Source organism: Alosa pseudoharengus, unplaced genomic scaffold (genome assembly GCF_046254945.1).
Source record: "Alosa pseudoharengus isolate Yale_2024_CS ecotype anadromous, Long Island Sound unplaced genomic scaffold, YU_APseudo_1.1 YU_APseudo_1.1_scf_12, whole genome shotgun sequence".
NCBI classification, from domain to species: domain Eukaryota; kingdom Metazoa; phylum Chordata; class Actinopteri; order Clupeiformes; family Clupeidae; genus Alosa; species Alosa pseudoharengus.
The window spans coordinates 4,681,664-4,703,223 of NW_027468587.1; the positions used below are offsets into that span (position 1 = coordinate 4,681,664).

The 21,560-nt window shown below is 43.9% G+C and overlaps 2 protein-coding genes across 2 annotated transcripts in view; one reads left to right on the forward strand and one right to left on the reverse strand.

The window, feature by feature from the left end:
• fam171a1 (family with sequence similarity 171 member A1) overlaps positions 1-14,234 on the reverse strand; it is a 49,759-nt gene extending 35,525 nt beyond the window's left edge. Inside the window, exon 1 of the mRNA XM_076279836.1 lies at positions 13,924-14,234. Coding sequence (XP_076135951.1) covers positions 13,924-14,032 — 109 coding nt within the window. The 5' untranslated portion in view covers positions 14,033-14,234. The remainder of the gene's footprint in view (positions 1-13,923) is intronic.
• A 2,127-nt stretch (positions 14,235-16,361) lies between these two features.
• On the forward strand, positions 16,362-18,240 carry LOC143118574 (serine/threonine-protein kinase pim-1-like). Its single transcript, XM_076279605.1, has 6 exons — positions 16,362-16,524; positions 16,734-16,804; positions 17,118-17,168; positions 17,337-17,715; positions 17,825-18,001; positions 18,143-18,240. Exons 1-6 carry the CDS (start codon positions 16,362-16,364, stop codon positions 18,238-18,240), a joined length of 939 nt encoding a protein of 312 aa, XP_076135720.1.
• Positions 18,241-21,560: the final 3,320 nt, after the last annotated feature.

Below are 21,560 nucleotides of genomic sequence, written 5' to 3' on the forward strand. Positions count from 1 at the left end.
ATTCCATACTTTTTCCATACTCAAATTTTCAAACTTCTCGATACATTTTTCTGACCATAATTCTAGACATTGTCAATGGAGCGTTCTACTAGCATTGTGAAGAGCTGTATATTATTAACTTATTAGCCCTCAGAAAACACACACACCTCAACACAACACACCACTCCACACCACACCTCCTGCTGGGCCTCTGGGCAGAATGTCTCCAGAGACATGCTTGTGTTCCAGGACAGAACATGGTTACGTGATCCTGCTACAACGTTATACAATGCAGTGTTTCCCACAGAATTTCATTATATTTGAGGTGGCAGGTTTGGTTATGACTCTAACCAGATTTAAGCACAATTAAGCCAGGCGTCTTCTATGCCTTGCAGGATTGTTAATGTTTTTTTTAACTGCAGGTTCATTGAGAGACAGAGAGACAAGGAGAGGCTGTGTGAAGGTGCACATAGCTCTACAATGAAAGAATTCCATCCTATTTAAATAGTACAACATGGAAAATCATTGTGTGGTGGTCAATGTTGATATTGTGGTGGGCCGCCACAAATAAGTCAATGTATGGGAAACAAGTGAGCAATCACAACCAATCGTTTTGTTTAGTCCTTTTGTTGTTGTTGTTTTTTACTGAAAGTACTTTTGACCAATTAAACAACAAACCAACCAACCAAACAAGATAATGTTTGATGCCCTCTGAGCCTCTACAGACAAAATGGCAGCATACACCCTGGTGCAGTTTTATAGTATGTGAAGTCAAATGTTGAGTAATATGTTGATTGAGACATCTCAGAATTTAAGAAGTCATGACATAGTTCACATTTGGTTGGTGTCCCAATTTCATTGCTGTTTCAGATCATCTGGTTGAGGTATAACAGCCATCATTGGACAGCTGGGTAACCTCGATTCATACACAGACAAGTGGACATACATAAAGACATGCACATGCACATGCACAGACACACACACACACACTAAAAAGCAGGTCAGTGCCGGCGGACAATGTGGACATGTTGCGTGCGAGCTTCTGCTTATCCACCCTGAATGTTTCCTCTCTTCTTTTTCTCTCTCTCTCTCTCTCTCTCTCTAATCAATAACACAGCTGGCAGCTCCATCATCTCACTGGGCAGCAATCCCACCATACAGCCACCGGGTACAACCAACACAGACCCCCACTGGCCCAACCGTGCAGACCCCATCCCACTGCCCGATCAACTAACCGGATCATATCAGAACCAACACACACACAGCCCTGCAGACCGACCCCCTACCAACCCCATGTTAGCACCCAATCAACCAATCAGATCATCTCAAAATCACTGAGACCCCCCCCCCCCTGTTCCAACCCCCCACTGGCCCTAACCAATCAAGCCTATTACTTAGCATAACTAATTAGTTCTTTTGCACCAAATCAGTCGATACTCATCTAAAGCTGGATAGACACTGCACCGTTCTGGTCCAATTTCAGGCCTGATTCAGTCGGCCCCGACACACTCTGGTCCAATTTCAGGCCTGATTCAGTCTGCCCCGACACACTTTGGTCCAATTTCAGGCCTGATTCAGTCGGCCCCGACACACTTCGGTCCAATTTCAGGCCTGATTCAGTCGGCCCCGACACACTTTAGAATCGGGCGGACATCCTCTCCGCTCGCTTGCCGTGCGGTTTGAGCACGCTCATAACGCCCAGTTAGAAGACAACGTAGTTCCAGGTCCCGACTGGGTTGGATTTCTGCCATATTCCCCGCCGTGCAGTGTGTGCACTAAGTACATGCAGTGTGTGCACTAAGTACATGCAGTGTGTGTGGAGCATAGGGATGAGGATGGGAGGGGATCGCACGGTCACATGTCACATGAGGCGTTGACGTGACAGTTCCCGAATACATCACCAATAACCTGTCAGAAAAGTGAGCAATGCGAATGCAGTCATAGGCTAGCTAGGGTAGCGAGAAACATATGACTTAGGCCATATGACGAGGGCCTGGACGAGTGTCCTGTCCACTCTTGATTAATGGCCCTTGATATCATGCCTGTCAAAAGTGGTTTACGGTGCAGTGAATGGAAGGGTTTTATCTGGTAGTAGGCTAACTGGTAGCCTGCATACACCTCTTGGTAATTGACTGAATTTAATCTTGGTATTAGTCTAGCAGATGATGACAGCTTTTAAAAAAAGCATTAGACAGTAGACACCACATCTGTTTCCAGGCAGAAGAGAACGAGCATGTCAAGTGTCAAGTCTTCATCCAACCAGCCTCACTGTGCCCAGCTGACTCACACAGAGCAGGAGTCGAAGCTGTGTGTGTGTGTGTGTGTGTGTGTGTGTGTGTGTGTGTGTGTGTGTGTGTGTGTGTGTGTGTGTGTGTGTGTGTGTGTGTGTGTGTGTGTGTGTGTGTGTGTGTGTGTGTGTGTGTGTGTGAGAGAGCGCGAGAGAAAGATCAATCTATTTGAAATAGAGAGATTAGCCTCCAGCGTTATAGAAGTTAAATCTCCCTGTGTATTTGTGCCAGAGTGAGTGAGAGAGTGCGTGCATGTGTGGATGTTTATAAATCTATTGGACAGCTTAGTATCTAGCAATATAAAATGACTCTCCCTGTGTGTGCCTGAAGTTTGTGTGCATGTGTGTGCATGTCTTTGTGTTTGCATGTGCGTGTGTGTGTGTGTATCAGATTGCTGTCTGATAGGCCTGATGAGGATACTGGTGATTTGACATCTGCACCCACACAGGGAACATGAAGAGCACTGCATTGCACTCCAGAGAGAGAGAGAGAGAGAGAGTGTGTGAGTGTGAGAGAGAGTGTGAGTGTGTGAGAGAGAGAGTGTGGGAGAGAGAGAGAGAGTGTGAGTGAGTGAGTGTGAGTGAGTGAGTGAGTGAGTGAGTGTGAGTAAGCAGGAAAAGGCAGTCTCAGCACTGAGAGGGTGTGCAGAAAAGAGAGAGAAACAGAACAGGGGAGTTTAGCTGACTAGCGGCTCGGGAGGCAGCAATGACAGGCAGACATGTTCATACCTTCACAAGCGTCAGACATGTTCATACCTTCACAAGCGTCAGACATGTTCATACATGTTCATCCCTTCACAAGCGTCAGACATGTTCATACATGTTCATACCTTCACAAGCGTCAGACATGTTCATACCTTCACAAGCGTCAGACATGTTCATACCTTCACAAGCGTCAGACATGTTCATACATGTTCATACCTTCACAAGCGTCAGACATGTTCATACCTTCACAAGCGTCAGACATGTTCATCCCTTCACAAGCGTCAGACATGTTCATACCTTCACAAGCGTCAGACATGTTCATACCTTCACAAGCGTCAGACATGTTCATCCCTTCACAAGCGTCAGGCCCTGCCAGCCACCTCAATGACCAGGTCAACATGAGAAGAGGATGCCCAGCACTCAGTAGGAAGGGAATAAGCTGTGTGTGTGTGAGTGTGTGTGTGTGGTGGGGGGGGGACTGATGTGATGCTGATGTTAGCTCATCATTAACTAGAACGGAGACACTACATTTCAACAGCAACTCACTAACTGAGCGTTCACCCTGATTAACCCCTGCAGATACAGCCTCTTACTCTCAAGCATCAGCTCACAAATCCATACTGTATGGCTGTGTGTGTGTGTGTGTGTGTGTGTAGGCTCCACTGGCCAAGGCAAGTCTGGGGGAAGTAACAGGATATTGATTAACCCCAAAGCCCTGAGGATGGGCTGAAGGAGAAAGCCTCATTGTCTGCATGAGGAAGAGAGAGGGAGGCCAGAGAGGTCACAGAAGGTCAAAGGGGGGTGGGGGGGGGGGGGGGGTGGGGGTGGGGTATAAATATCTTAAATAACATTTGAAATCAATGTAGCACAAAGAACAGCGTTTTGTACTTTGTGTGTGTGTGAGGCCATGTGAGACATCATATCAGAATATGACAGGTTCAACTGCCCCCTCATTTGAGCATGCGCACACACACACACACACACACACACACACACACACACACACACACACACACACACACACACACACACACACACACACACACACACACACACAGGAGTGGGTGAGTAAGCATTCTCTGCCAATCCTCTGCTTTTCTGCTGGTCTGCAGTCCTGACAGAGCACATTCAATAGAGCACCAAGCAGTGTGTGTGTGTGTGTGTGTGTGTGTGAGAAGCAGTGAGCGAAAAAGCACCGTCTTAATTCAGTCTGCGTCCTTCGAGGAGTTTTTGTTCAAGTGTGTGTGTGTGTTTCATACTGCACTTAAGAACAGTGTGTTTTCCTGCTTCTCACAAATGGCTGAACCAGATGTGACAAAGCAGCCTCATACCCTCCCCCCAGGAGGACACAACTCCCTTTTTACCACACACACACACACACACACACACACTGTCTGTCTTTGTACCTCTGCTTCTTCCATAAACACACACACACACACAGTCTGTCGGTCTGTCTGTCTTTGTACCCCTGCTTCTTCCATAAACACACACACACACACAGTCTGTCGGTCTGTCTGTCTTTGTACCCCTGCTTCTTCCATAAACACACACACACACACAGTCTGTCGGTCTGTCTGTCTTTGTACCCCTGCTTCTTCCATAAACACACACACACACACAGTCTGTCGGTCTGTCTGTCTTTGTACCCCTGCTTCTTCCATAAACACACACACACACACAGTCTGTCGGTCTGTCTGTCTTTGTACCCCTGCTTCTTCCATAAACACACACACACACACAGTCTGTCGGTCTGTCTGTCTTTGTACCCCTGCTTCTTCCATAAACACAAACACACACACACACACAGTCTGTCGGTCTGTCTGTCTTTGTACCCCTGCTTCTTCCATAAACACACACACACACACACACACACACACACGGTCTGCTTCTTCTATACACACGTATGCACACTCTCCGTTTGTCTCCATGTGTCCATCTCCACCGCTGTCTTGGTCATCCTCCTGTTTCTCACTTAGGTCCCTGTCTCACACTCTCAGCCTGTCTCACACACTCAGCCTGTCTCACACTCTCAGCCTGTCTCACACTCTCAGCCTGTCTCACACTCTCAGCCTGTCTCACTCTCAGCCTGTCTCACTCACTATTTCTATTCCACTCCCACACTCTTTGTCCAGTCCATACTTCACACCCTGTGTGTGTGTGTGTGTGTGTGTGTGTGTGTGTGTGTGTGTGTGTGTGTCCAGCATGACAGGTTGTGTAAAGTGAGTGCAGCTGAATGGCATAACTTTGCTCTCATTCACACACTGCAGTGTGCTTTTTCACTAACATTCTCCATGTCTGTTATGACGTATCACACACACACACACACACACACACACGACACACACACACACACACACACACACACACAGCAGTGTGCTCTTTCACTAACATTCTCCATGTCTGTTATGACGTATCACACACAAACACACACACACACGACACACACACACACACACACACACACTGCAGTGTGCTCTTTCACTAACATTCTCCATGTCTGTTATGACATTAGGATTATGACTTATCACACAGTGTCTCCCTCTCTCCCCCATTCACATGCACACGAGCGCACGCACACAGACACACACACACACACACAACACACACACACACAACACACGCTTCAATGTATGCAAATGGTGTACCCAACCCAAAGCTCCTCTGACCACAATTTATACCCCAGCCAATGGGTGTGTGTGTGTGTGTGTATGAGTGTGTGTGTAGTGGCTAAAGCACTGGTTGAGTAAAAAAACACAACATGAGAGATGGCGGACATGTTTGACAGGTTTCCTCTGGTTAATGTGTACACGCACACACACACACACACAGATACAATGGGCCACCTGTCCTCTATGGCTACCAGTAACCCCAAACAAATCTCTCCAACGGCAAACATCAGTTGATCTCCTGCCAAAAAGCACTCGTCCTCGGAGCCAGGATATTTCCAACAAAATGATAACAATCTTGTTATATTACTGCCCCATTTAGGGCTATGGAAAGACATTATCCTTGACTAACAGCACTACGTAGGTGGGAAGCTGTTACTGATTTGGGTGTGCATACCTTTGTGAGTGTATGTGTATGTGTGTGTGTGTGTGTGTGTGTGTGTGTGTGTGTGTGCACATGTGTGTTTTACTTTCTCCACTCTCGGTCGGAGCTAGTCTAGTCTTCTGCTCTACTGTGAAGTGGCTTGTTTCCTGGAGCCTATTGTTTCAGACCAGGTTGTGAATATGGCAGGAAAACCCCTGAAGAGTCCATTAAAACAGCCTGTGTGTGTGTGTGTGTGTGTGTGTGTGTGTGTGTGTGTGGTTGTGTGTGTGTGTGTGTGTGTGTGTGTGTGTGTGTGTACTGTGTGTGTGTGTGTGTGTGTGTGTACTGTGTGTGTGTGTGTGTGTGTGTGTGTGTGTGTGTGTAGGATGGAGAGAAAAACAAAGTCTGTGCAAGTAGTGAGCATACTGTGAGTGTGAGACTATGACAGAGAGAGAGAGAAAGCGAAAGAGAGAGAGAGAGAGTGAGTGTGTGAGAGAGCGAGAGAAAAAACAAGAAAGAAAAAACTCTCTCTATCCCTAGTCTTCTGTGCTTCCTAGCTGCACATGGTCATGAGGCTGGTCAAAGCTCTTAAGATCCTATAGAGAGGCAACACTCAAGGCCACACTAGCTGCACATGGTCATGAGGCTAGTCAAAGCTCTTAAGATCCTATAGAGAGGCAACACTCAAGGCCACACTAGCTGCACATGGTCATGAGGCTGGTCAAAGCTCTTAAGATCCTATAGAGAGGCAACACTCAAGGCCACACTAGCTGCACATGGTCATGAGGCTAGTCAAAGCTCTTAAGATCCTATAGAGAGGCAACACTCAAGGCCACACTAGCTGCACATGGTCATGAGGCTAGTCAAAGCTCTTAAGATCCTATAGAGAGGCAACACTCAAGGCCACAATAGCTGCACATGGTCATGAGGCTGGTCAAGGCTCTTAAGATCCTATAGAGAGGCAACACTCAAGGCCACACTAGCTGCACATGGTCATGAGGCTAGTCAAAGCTCTTAAGATCCTATAGAGAGGCAACACTCAAGGCCACACTAGCTGCACATGGTCATGAGGCTAGTCAAAGCTCTTAAGATCCTATAGAGAGGCAACACTCAAGGCCACACTAGCTGCACATGGTCATGAGGCTGGTCAAAGCTCTTAAGATCCTATAGAGAGGCCACACTCAAGGCCACACTAGCTGCACATGGTCATGAGGCTGGTCAAGGCTCTTAAGATCCTATAGAGAGGCAACACTCAAGGCCACACTAGCTGCACATGGTCATGAGGCTAGTCAAAGCTCTTAAGATCCTATAGAGAGGCAACACTCAAGGCCACAATAGCTGCACATGGTCATGAGGCTGGTCAAAGCTCTTAAGATCCTATAGAGAGGCAACACTCAAGGCCACACTAGCTGCACATGGTAATGAGGCTGGTCAAAGCTCTTAAGATCCTATAGAGAGGCAACACTCAAGGCCACACTAGCTGCACATGGTCATGAGGCTGGTCAAAGCTCTTAAGATCCTATAGAGAGGCCACACTCAAGGCCACACTAGCTGCACATGGTCATGAGGCTGGTCAAAGCTTTTAAGATCCTATAGAGAGGCCACACTCAAGGCCACACTAGCTGCACATGGTCATGAGGCTGGTCAAAGCTCTTAAGATCCTATAGAGAGGCCACACTCAAGGCCACACTAAGGCCCTGTCCACACGGAGACGCTTTTTGGGTTAAACGCACCAGTTTTGCTTCGTCTTGGCTGATCGTCCAAACGAATCCTGTAAACGCACTGCCCGAAACCGCACTTTTTTTAAACCTGGTCCCAGGGTGGAAAAATCTGAAACCGTAGCCCTTGTGAGTTTGTTTGGACTTGACACTAATGAAAACTAGTATTGCCTAACAATACTAGTTTTCATACAGCATTACCTACAATTACACTCAGTAGGATAAATATCACTGGTGCTGCGCAGCGCCAATAGCTTATGACTTGGTGGACTGAACACTGTTTTTCCCGGTGTTTTTTTTATGCATTCTAGCTACTGTCAGTGACGCGAGAGAACTAGTCAGAAGTTATTAGGGAAGTGCGGTGTAAGTTTAAATTAATTTGTGCGTAGTGCCGGTGTCATTCATTTATTTTAGATGTCTTACAACAGTGGTCCCCAAACTACGGCCCGCCACTTCATTTTGGGTGGCCCCCCAAAACATGTCCGTGGTATATAGCATCTGGCCCGCAGGGGAGTACGACATCGTCAAACTATAACATCCGTAATTTCCCCCATTCATTCTCTATGGCGGGTCTTAACAGTACACGTGTAATACTCTTTTTGTCCACTGGTGGTTGTCTTGGCGCTGTTTCGCGTTTACTATTGAAAACGGAATGAAATGTACAGGCCTACCTGCAAACAATGTAAGAGGCCTATGCTGACTGCATCAGTGCTCAAAGTATTCTAAAAGTTTATCAATTCATTGTTAATAACTAACTAACTTCTATTCAAGTCATATTTCTGGGTCTTCCTGGGATAACTATTTCTATTTTTTATTCACTCGGTCAAATGTTCATCCAAATTCACAATTCACAAAGCTCAGGTGAGTGAAAGTTAGAATGGTGGTCATTCCAGATGTTTTTGCCAGCACTTCATAAAACTCTCATAGTTTGAGAACTTTAAATTATTTGTAGGATATTGCTTGTTCACAACTTGAGCTGTGTATGCAAAGACACAGAGTTCAGAGTTCATTTTAAATAAGATATACTTTTGGGACTCTCTGCTAATACTTTTTGGAATGCTAAAGTCTTTTTATTAGTATTCATTTCATTTCATTTGAGCTACATTTTACATGGCATGATGGCAATATAAACACAGCTAACAATGGTATTCAATTGCAGTAGCCTATGATTAAATGTAATGGAATATTCAACTAAGGTAGATTGTTGTTGTTCACAGCACTAAGCTATTTATGGTTACTGATATACTCCGAGTCTCTGGCCCTCTCTTAGTGCCAGGCATAGTGAGCTGGCCCTCAGAAGAAAAAGTTTGGGGACCACTGTCTTACAACATAAATAAATGCATTCATAGTCCATGGAAGTCAGTATAAGTATAAGTATAAGTAAGTATATACTCTTTTGATCCCGTGAGGGAAATTTGGTCTCTGCATTTATCCCAATCTGTGAATTAGTGAAACACACACTAATCCCGGCGCAGTGAGCTGCCTGCAACAACAGCGGCGCTCGGGGAGCAGTGAGGGGTTAGGTGCCTTGCTCAAGGGCACTTCAGCCGTGCCTACTGGTCGGGGTTCGAACCGGCAACCCTCCGGTCACAAATCCGAAGTGCCAACCAGTAGACCACGGCTGCCCCCAAAGATATGAGTATACAAAGACGCTTAGAACTCATGTTAAGCCTATGGTAGATGTGCACTAAATGAGAATGCACGATTTTTTGCAGGCAAAAGTATCGACTGTTACTAACGAAGGTATTATAGCAATATTATAAATGTGGCGACGGAATAGCCTAGAACTTGGGTAGGCTACGCCTAGCCTTAATGTGAATCGCAGACTATCCTACAACCAAAGTAAAGGAGATTATGTGTACCTGCGTTAGCCAAATAAAGGACGGGACTGCATCATTCACAAACCGTAAAAATTAAGTTTATTAGTTTTACAGTTGACTACAGTTGACAGTTCACTATAAGTCCACACAAACAATTCTGGTTTCCTTGCACTAGCCATTTTACTTGTAGCCTACTCTGTCTGTTTGTATGGCCTACACAGCGCACAAGCTTTGGTCAATTTCTGTAACAAACAGTGCCACCTATAGGCCTGGGATATGAAATAACGTGTTGAGATGGATCCGTTTGGACGCAAATATTCTTGATACGGTTCCAGGGAAGACGGAGGAAAAAAAGATCGGTTTGGTACGTGTGGACTAGGCCTAAATCTCCTTTCCACAACTAATCTGTGTTAGGGTTGCAAAATTCCGGGAATTTTCAAAGTTGGAAACTTTCCATGGGAATTAACGGGAATATATGGAAATTAACGGGAATAAACAGGAATTAATGGGAATAAACTGGGAATTTTTAATATGGCAAGTTAGTCTATAACCAGAAACTTAAATGTAGTAGACAAAACCCCATCTTGCAGCATAATATTAGTTAAAACAACCTGATTTAATGCAATTTCAGTCAAATTTCTACCCTGCACATACAATCCCATGCAAACAGCAATCAGCATAGGCTACTAGACATAAAGGAAACCTATGATGCGTTCATGTGCATGGGAAAAATAAATTCCCAGTGAAAATGTCATCTCATGTGGGAATAACTGGTGTGAAACTGGGGGAAGTTTGCAAACAGAGTTGCCCAGTTATGGGCTTGTCGTCACTTTTGTCCTCATTCAAATGGGTGTACGTCATTTTGCAAAACTGTAATGGGAAGATTAATCTGTCTGATTAAGCTTGACAATTTATATAATTTACATAATCTATAAGGTTTGGTTGGGGTAGTATGTTGTGTCATTATATTTTTATTTGTTTTAACATTTTCTGGGATTCTAACTGAACAAACTGATTGTCAGTCAATGTTCCAACCAATTGGATTTTGTTGTTGAGTGGCGTGGTGCATCTTGGGCAGTTCAGTGGTTTCAGTGTTGCTAGCTTAACACCAGTGTTTCCCACAGAATTGGATTCAATTTGTGGCGGTAGCTGACTTGGACAACGGGGGGGGGGTATTAAGATCGTCTTGGTAGTGTATAAACTTAGGTCTAATTGAGTGCCTGTCACTTTAAGATGTTCGTGATTAACACAGTTAACGTTAAAAGGCTGCTGATGTGTGGATGCAATTCATAACGTTTTCTACAAAGTTAAAATAAAGGTTCCTACTTCTCCTTGGGACAAGCACTTTTGAATTTTGGAAAACACTTTTCCATTTACATCGGGATTTTGCAAACATTCAGTGTCAGAGTCAATAAAATGAGCCCTTCAACGAAATTGACAAGCAGCTGTAAGTAGGCCTAGGCTAAGCATGCTAAATTCTACATCCAAACAGTATTCTAACGTTAGCTTTGAGATAGGCCTACTGCTTGATTGCATAACTTAACTTTAAGTTTAGTCTCTTCAATGTAGCCTACTATGTTGTGATAAGACCTTAGCAGAGTTAACTTCAATGCAGCAGTTTTGAACAAATTTGCGCAGCATGGTCACGATGCTAAGCGGATTTAATAGCAAGACGTCTTCTATGCAATGCTTCTATGTGGCAACAACAATCCTTCAACAATCGTGAATATTTTGTTAAATGCACATGCAGAGGAGGAGCAGAGAGCGGGGCGGGGTAAGGAAAGGCTACGTGCGTAAAAAGGGCAGCTTAATGGCAATGCAAGGATTTTATCTTATATTTAAATTAAATTAAATTAAACATAGAATATTCATCTGTGGCGGCCACAGATTAGTCAATGTATGGGAAACACTGAACACGCTAGTAAACCATAGGCAGAGAATGGGATTCCCGCTAGCATGTTAGCTATCTTTGTATGCTAAGCTAAGCGAAAATATGAACAAAAAAATCATATTGCTTATTACGAAACAAAATGTTAATGTCTGTATATGAAACAGTAGGAATTACCAAAAATGTCCAGTTAATTCCCGTAAATTCCCATAATTTCCTTTAATTCCATGAAAGTTTCCAATTTGGAATATTTCCAAAATTCCCCAGCTTAACTTCCCATGGAAAGTTTCCGGAAATTTACCGGAAATTTTCCGCCCCTTTGCAACCCTAATCTGTGTTCAAATTAACATGGGCTAGCATTGCACAAACACCCGCAGGATGATCTCAGAAGTGGACAGCAACACTTGCAGAAGAAGGGCCTAATGCAGAACGCTCAGTATGTCCCTGGAGACTTCCCTTCCACTGCCCTCCGCTCCACCTTTCCCCAGGAGATACCGATCTGCTCCTGCACCATCCCAAGCAGGGTGGGGTGGGGTGGGGGTGGGTGCACCGGTTACCATGACAACACACCAACTAATAAGCACATGGTGTCATAAGCAATCACCACATGAATACGAAGCACTGGGAAGCATTATTGGGAAACAGCATTGGGTACAAGGTCTGTGGTATTGGGAAACAGTACTGGGGTGATAGTCTGCGAGTTATGTTCAGAAATATTGAGTAATGTATAGGCATAATATGTGTCTCACTGACTCAAAGCTACATCAAAGCTACATACAGCCCACACCCTCCCCAAAGTTTAGGAGATTCCAGTGAAGATAAAAGTCAGTGTTTCACAGACACTTTCAGAGAAATGTATAAATGATCAAGTCAGGAATTCATTTTATTCAATAAGCAGCAGGTATTCCCCCTATTCGTACATGGCATAAGCTACACACATTCACACACAGGCATGCACATGCGTGCGCGCGCGCGCACGCACACACACACACACTATTCCAGATGGGGTATCCTGGAACCCCCACAGACAGCAGCAGTGCCCATTTAATACAGGAGGGTTTCCCTCCCGACCCCCACCTAACAGGATGCCTCACAGCCACAGCTGAACAATACATGCACACATGCAGAGTGCACACACACACACACACACACACACACACACACACACACACGCCCCCTCTAGAGAGCGAATTAAGCTCCTTTTTAAGCAGAGTCTCATCTGCTGAAGTGTCAACCATGTCCTCTCAGTCATTCATACACACACACACACACACACGGCTGTACTGAAAGGGACAGGACCATCTGCCTAAGCTACTGTACTCACAGGAGGACCCCAGTTTAAAAAGAGAGGCACTGGGATAGGATGGATCATCCAAATAACACACTGAAGTGTGTGTGTGTGTGTGTGTGTGTGTGTGTGTCCGCGCACACTGACTATCTGGATAATGCAAGAAGGGAAGTAACACACCCAGCAAGTGTTAAACCTGTCCACATCTCCTTGCTGCAATGCATCATGGTTGCACCAGTCTAGGAGTGCTTGATAACAGTTACAACAACAACTGGTCTATATATTCACCTGAGGATTATGTCCACATTTAGGGCTATGCAGAGTCTAAGCCAATAATCACCACAGTATAGAAGCTAGTCTACATAACACTTAGGCCTACCATTTAAACTAGTCTATCATTTTAGGTAGGCCTATTCAGTTAAAAAAACTGAATGGTTGTTGCGAGCCTTGTGATCATAGAAGCCTTTGATTTAGATGTTAGTAATTTAGGAGCCAAACAAGACCAGCCTTAGTACAAAAAGGGGGGGGGGGGGGGGGGGTTGTTGTTAATGCGTCTAAAATACATGATAACGACCGCCTATAACGTTACCTTGCTTGATTATTTACTTAATTTTAACCTGGCAATAAAATTAGCCCAAATCAGTCTTCTCGTTGCAATTTGGCTACAGGTTATTTTTGTAGTTGTTTTTGAGCGAAGACGCTTTACTGCAACGTTATCAGAAAATAAACAAGTGAATGCTAGCTTGCTGGGAAACGTTACCCAGGTATAGGCGTCCAGAGAACCTTAAAAAAAAAAAAAACATATTCCGGTCCAACTATACAAAATACAAAATGTTTACTTGAGAAAAGTAAGTAACGTTAATCGCTTTAAAATCAGGGGAATGTTGTGAAGGCGTTTTGACAGTTTGAAATCCGTAACGTTGACTAAGGAGAGTACAACATTGGTGATGCCGGTTAACGTTAATTGATAGATGATCATCTCCACAACTAGCCCTAACGTTACCGTTCTTGTGAATAAATAGCTAGTCTAACTTAGCTGGCTAGCAAGTTAACGCTACCTCAAATGGTAAGGTTAGCAGATAACTGTGCAGGCTTTCCCAGTGCCTGGTTCAGTAGATCTAGTGAGAGTATTTTTTAAGACAATAAACGATGTATCAGCGCGAGAAAGACTAAAATGAATGCTTCAGTGTGTTTACTCATCCTCTTACCTTTAGCATCAGTATCCTTTTGCAGGGTTTTAGAAACTGCTTTCCAGACGTTGCATCCCAAAAGGCAAAGCACAATCATTACGGACCTGCTTCTGTCCGAGCAACGCATTGTTAAGATTTCCCAGTAAAAAAATAAATCTCGTCTTAAAAAGTGATTTCACACATCAAAAACATATCCGACACCTTTGAGTTTCGGATCCCCCTCCATATTCAACTACATCAGCAACCTCTTCTTTTTCTGATGTGCTTTGCTATTGTATTCCAAAAAGTCCGGATTCAAGCTACATCCTCGGTTGTCTTGCCGCCCTATCGGTCCTTTTCTTCTGTCCTGGAAGAGTTCTCATGTCAAGGGAGAAACAGCTCCACCACCGTTAACTGTTCCACTGCCAGATAAGTTCTAGCCTACTGTTCTACTTGCCAAGAAAGTGAGCGTACACTGAGCGACACCTACTGGATGGATATGACATTTTTTGGTCAGATTTTTAGTGACTTTCTGTGATTTTTAGTGACTGAAAAGTATGCCTACCATTCAAATAAATGTAAACAAATACTTAGGTATCTATGATGATAAGTGCCTTTTCTGTCATGTCTACAAATCGCTCCTTTAAACATGCATTGTTCAATCAATATTCATATGTTGCTCATCACAAATCAGCCTTGGAGAGCAAACGGAACACTATTCGTTGTTGAAAAATGTGGTGAAACACCGAGACATGGTGACCACGGATCTGTCACTGAACAGCGGAGCTATCAGATGACATTGAGGCCCCTCTGTATGAGCTAACTGACAGAAGGCAGTTTTGAGGTGTGTTTGTAGGACCATGAGAACCGCTGCAGCCCACATTCTGATCAAGTCTGGTTTAGCCTAGTCTCTAGATGGAGAGTATTGGGAGGGCAGACAATTTATGTTTTCGCCAGAAGAGGGCGTAAAACATCGGGTGAGTGCTATATCCACTATGCATGAGGAACTACAGTGTTGGTTTATGATGCCTACAGAAAAAATGTCTCTAAAAAGCTTGAGCAGGCTTAGGAGGTAGGCTTTGCACTGCAGCTAGAGAAGGTGCATTAAAGTAGAGGTGCATTGATCAGTTGTATCCAGCCCAGAGACTGTTCGATAATATAATTGAGACACCCCAGTTTTAGATGGGTGGTGTTGGGGACATCTTACAAGTTGGTTAGGCTGAGTTAGCCTACTCTTGATGCGCTATAGGTCAGGGGTTTTCAATTGATTGTGACCCAGGAACAATCTTTCTGCCCCAGGCAGCAACCCGAGACCACCACCGAATAAAGGATAGTGATTCCCTTTGTGAAATATATTATTTAATGCATGCAGGGACCACCAGCAGTGCCTTCACAGACAACTGTGTTCCCAATGGTGGGTTTACAATGTCAATGTAGCCTATAGTCTTTCCCCGATCCTATAGGCCTATATAGTCATTACATTATAGGCCTATCCATACACTAGGCCTCCTCATAATCTGTAGCAAGCAATCAATTTGATTGTGAAGAAGTTAAGGCCCGTGCCACTTTCATCTAAAGCTATTTACAAGTGAGATATAGCCTAGAACACACAACAAAAAGGACACTCTTTTTTAGTGTATGAACTTAAACAACGTTTAATGACAACTGCTGTATTCAACTGCTCACCCCAGCCAGCTGTTAATTCAGAGCCTCCCTTTTGCGCTTCAGCCTATGCTGTGCGGTCATAGGCTACTTCTAGACAAAGGCTAGACCTGAACCGATCAGAATGTGTTTTGATAGCTGCGGCAGGTCAATCGAATTCTAAATGGCCGTTGTATAGTGATGGAATGTTCATGCCCTTGGTCGTCTTTATGAGGTCACGCACAAATAAGAACGCTTACATTCGGTAAGTAACAATCAAAGATTCTAGAACAGAGCGCTCTGTTCTAGAATCTTTGGTAACAATTTCCCTCATTTCATAATTTGCGCAAATTAGGCTACTTCACACGTGTTTTCATATTTGTCTCATAAGCTAGTCTCATTTTGACATGCCACGTCGAAAACCTCGAAAAACTCGTCCAGGTAAATATAAATTAATTGAAAACGAATAGACGTTCATTATTTATTAACACATCTATGAATTATATTTTAAACAATACATTATTAACAGCCTACCTATTTTCATTTTGGGAATCTATTGACTTTCCACTGTGGTTACGTATAACGTTAATTTATCATATAGTATAAATTGGCAACCTTAAAGACTCTGCACCTACTCTTTCCCAATTCAAAGCCTTGCAAAATTATGTTACCACAATCTTATTATAGCCTATGAAATATTCTGTCTGCTTTAGCCAAACCTAAGCTGGTAAAAAGCCCAAAGCCTGATGCCAGTAACAGCCAAAGGGACTCCAATCAATCTAGCCCATGGGCAGCTGCCACCTTAGACTCGACCTATCAGCCTGGTCTGGGCAGCCATGAAGACCAAGAGAGAAACAGCAGGAAAAGGCCTGGTCAGAACTACCCGCCAGTGCAGCCTGCACCATCCGCAACGTCAGTCGCTGCTGTGCCCAAGCGTAAAAGGGAGCTCAGTTCTGGTGAAGGAGCTGAGGTCCAACCACCACGGAGCCCCCCTGTTCGGTCAGCAGGTGATGATGTTTCCACAGTGACCCCATCAGAGGCAAAGAGAAGATGTGCTGAACTGGCCCAAGGTAAGAGATCAGAGTAAGCCAGCTAAAGGGGTTAATCTGAGTCAAGGTTAAAAACTAATAGCACTTCACCTGCTGACATGTCACTGAGCATATCCTGTTCTAGAAAATAAATAAGACCTGTATGTGCTCAATATGTAGTCAGTGAACTGCTTGGTTCAGGGGGGTGCGGCTCTGTCTACACAGGAACAAGGAAGTCGGATGGAACACAGGTGAGACTCTTGTTTTTCTGTTTTCTATCAATACCCTAGAACAGGGGTGTTCAACTGATTGTGAACCAGGGACCACCATTCTGACTAATTACTTAACCCCAGGACCACCACTGAATAAAAGTACTGATTCCCACATTGCAAATACATTACTGAATCCATGGTCAGGGACCACCAGCAATGTCCTCACGGACCACAAGTGGGCCACGGACCACACACACACACACACACACACCACAAGTGGGCCGCGGACCACTGGTTAAAACCCCTGCCCTAGATTATCACCCCAATACATTATTTCTCTTTCTCTTTGTAGGTGGCCATAAAGTACATCCCCAAAACAAAAGCAAAAAAATACATTATCATGGTAAGTGCAACTTTAGCTATATTCAATTATTTAAACAGAGTATTCAATTATATACCCAAACACCACAAGAAAATAGAGAGAATACTAGATACTAGTGCTAATTTCATCTTTGTGCAGTCGCCATCATCTTTCTTGTGCTCTAAATGTTTTCCTGTTGCTTCAATCCAGCGTGGCGATGGCAGGCGTCTTCCTCTGGAGGTTGCCCTGATGGCTGTGGTCTCTCAGCCTTCATCGTGCTGTAATGTCCTGAAGCTGCTGGACTGGTTTGAGGAGCCCTTCCGCTACATCCTGGTCTTGGAGCGCCCCAGTCCCTGTTCCGACCTGTTTGATTTCTGTGGGATGTTTAACGGTCTGCTATCTGAGGTACAGGCCAGGCAGATCTTACGGCAGGTCGTCGAAGCCCTGATTCACTGCCGCAACTGTGGCGTTTTCCACCGCGATGTGAAATCAGAAAATATCCTGGTCAACCTTAATGATTGGACAGTAAAACTGATCGACTTTGGCTGTGGGGATCTCTACAAAGAAGCCCCCTATTCTAACTTTGCTGGTGAGTTTGCCAAAATGAATACCGACAAAAAAATGAAATGTCAAAAGGGGGAGATCAATTGCCGGTAGGAAATGTTCTCTCCACATATATTTACCTTGATATTTCTCAGGTACCTTGAATTTCTGTCCACCGGAGTATTTTTTGAATGGGAGCTACGAGGCTTCTCCGGCCACCACATGGTCTGTGGGAGTGCTGCTCTTTGAACTGGTCTGTGGTGACCTGCCATTTGAAGGCAGAAGAGAAATCATTCTTAATCAGCCGAGGTTTACCACGCGTGTGTCCAAAGGTAAAGGAGTTGCAAGAACATCTACAAAATAGTTAGCCCCTATCCATTCCAATACAGTTCCCCTACTATGGTTTAAAAAGGACTGGTATTAAATGGCAACAAATCACGACACCACTCATCTTGCCTAACCTTTCTGTGTAGAGTGCCATGACCTCATCAGCTTGTGTATGAGCATGAACCCCCATGAGAGGCCAGTGCTGGAGGACATTCTAACCCATGACTGGCATTCTAACCCATGACTGGGTGGAGGAGGGAAAGTGAGGCTAGTATGTACAGTATGTAGTCACGGTAACTGCTGCGTTGAGGTTTGACACAGAGAAGCATCCAAATGGACCAATTGCTTTTTTCTGCAGCATCACAGACAGACCGCTAGACAGGGAAGGCGGGCCATGCCTCAAGTAAAGCTTTGACACCTGCATCCACTTGAGTTTGTCTGCTGGCTCTCTTACTCCTCCTGGTGGAAAAACGGAGTAATGCAAAGTGGAACTTTGGACTTGTTGTACATGTGCACACAGCTTCAGAGCAGCCTCAGTGGGACTGATACGCTGAGCTTGCTGGCCCGGGCAGAAAGGCTAGGCAATCAAGGACATGGCTAGATAGATGGAGGAGAAATCAAAAATAATAAATAAAAAGTTATATGGAGATGTGCAAAAGTTGGACAAAGTCAGATGTGTGTGTGTGTGTGTGTGTGTGTGTGTGTGTGAGTGTGTGTGTGTGTGTGTGTTTTGATGTGTGATGAAATAAGAAAATAAATAAAAGGTCTGTAGCATAGGGAGAGGGATGTAAAAGTGCTAAAAGTCATGTAGGTGTGTGTGTGTGTGTGTATGGGGGGGGGGTCATGAATGCTGAGGAGTGAATGAGTGCAAAGTCAGTATAGTGTGAGTTCAGAGTTGGGAAATGTTTGAGAGTGCTGAGGAGTGAATGTGTGCAAAGTCAGTATAGTGTGAGTTCAGAGTTCGGATGGCCTAGGGATAAAAACTTCTCCCGAGTCTCTCAGTTCTGGCTTTGTGACTACATAGTCAAGTCAAGTCAAGTCAGTTTTATTTGTATAGCGCATTTAACGTGCACAGAGTCCAACCCAAAGCGCTCCACATATAGGCTAAGACATTGTCATTGACACGTAGACTAACAAAGACAATAGCGGACGGAGCGGCGTAGTCGCCAGCGTACCCGTGACATAGGCGTCTTCTTGATTTCAGCGGTAGGAATAATCCATTGTTAGGATGAGAAGAGTCCTTCAGGATCTTTTGGTCTTTTAGGAGTACTCATCTGGAATAGATGTCTTGTAGAGCAGGGAGTTGAGTTCTTATATGTTCAGCTGAGCGCACTATACTCTCTGCAGAGTATACAATCTCTAACTGTGGAGTTCCCATACCAGGTGATGATGCTACCAGTTAGAACACTCTCAACCGCTGAAGTGTAGAAGGCCTTCATTATGGATGTAGAAACTTTGAATTTCCTTAGCTGACGAAGGAAACAGAGTCGTTGTCTGGACTTTTTCAGAACATATTGAGTGTTAACAGTTCATGTTAAGTCTTCAGTAATGTGGACACCAAGGTATTTAAAACTTGTGACTCTCTCTACAGGTTGCCCGCTGATCATTAGTGGGGTGTAACTGTAGTTCTGCTGCTGCCTTCTGTAATCCACTACCATTTCCTTGGTTTTATTGACATTCAGTGTCAAGCTGTTAGATTGACACCACTGTGCCACCTCATCAACCTGATCCAAGTAGAGCTGTTCATTGTTGTTACTAATCAGGCCCAAGATCACTGTATCATCTGCAAACTTGATGATGGAGGTATGACTACTGTTGGCTTTGCAGTCATGTGTGTAGATGTTGTACAGCAGTGGACTCAAAACACAGCCTTGGGGAGCACCAGTGCTGATGGTTAATGTGTCAGATGTCAGACCCCCCACTCTAACCACTTGTGAACGGTTGGTGAGAAAGTCAAATATCCAGTGACACAGGGTGGTGTTCAGTCCTAAGGCCTTCATCTTCGTGACCAAAGTGAGAGGTACTATCGTGTTAAATGCTGAACTAAAGTCAATGAACAGCATCCTCACATAATTCCCATTCCCCTCCTCCAGGTGAGTTAAGGTGGTGTGCATGAGGTTTGAAATGGCATCCTCTGTAGACCTGTTGGCTCTGTAAGCAAATTAGAGGGGGTCGAAGGAGGCAGGGAGGGATGAGCAGATAATGTTTTTCACAAGCTTCTCAAAAAACTTCATCACTGTAGACGTCAGGGCTACTGGGCGGTAGTCATTCAGACATGCTGGACTTTTGTTTTTCGGTACTGGAACAATAACAGACTGCTTGAGGCAAGTAGGAACTGTCTCTTGAGCCAGTGATGTTAGTTACTGTTATAACTTTGAATGTGACACATACATTTCTCAGAATTCTAGATATACATCAGAATATACTTTATATGCCCTTTTGACTAATTGATGCACTTTTTGTTGACTGGTGAAACTGATATCATTAACTACAATAAGGAATGTAGGTGGGTAAACTATGAATTCTGTGATCTCGGTGAGGTGGAATGCGCCATGCGGTATCGGATTTTTAAAAAAGGCATTCAGAACATGTTTGATGATGGCGGAGGTTATTGTACAATGTTTATAACAATACCAGCGGTATTAAATGGTTCCTAGACTGTTGATGAATGTACATATTGGGAATGTGGATAATACAGTGTGATTTTTTTAATGTTAAAGGTTGCAGTTGGTGATTAAACTCTTTTGAGATGTGGATAAACTCTTTTTCTGAAATTACAAAGGTGGATAAACTGTGTTTAGCCTCCACTACATCCCTGACTACAATATAATTGTAGTTGTACTATCTGTTCTCCTTTTGTCAGGTATAGATGGAGGTATACTATAACACAATTAAATACTTGTGCTTGTGAACTTGTGAACCTGATAATGTCTTTGTTCAAATTTGATGACTATCACAAGATGTACAAACAGTTGAAATGCTGACTGTGCATCCGGCAGAGGTAGAGCTGTGTTTCGAAAAGCTTTCAAGAAAATGAGCACAAGGTATACAAGTGAACAGAAAGGTAAATACTCACCTAAGCCCCATACAAAAGGCGAAAGTAGGAACATGCATAACTTAAACTATGACAAGATATAAACAAAACAATTAAGTATCTGAGAGAACATTGACGCTTGTTGACATTTTATAGTGAATTGTATAATTGATTATTTTGCGCAATGCTGGCAGATTAGCACAATTTAGTGAATTAAAGGAACCATATGTAAGATTGTGGCCAAAACTGGTACTGCAATCACTTTCAAAATACTGTTGAGCGGTGTATCCCCTCCCCCCTGACTGGCAGAGCTGGCAAAACACTACTGACTTCGTGATTCAAAAATATCTTGTTGGATTTAATTAAAAATGTTTTGTCAAGTGGTTCCACGAAACTGTATTAAATAACTCTAAATATACTATATTCTTTTCAATTGACTCAAATAAATAACATTAACTGAACAAGAATGAATAAAGTAGATGGTAAGTAATTGAATTCCTTTATTTTTATTTAGTATTCTTACATTGAAC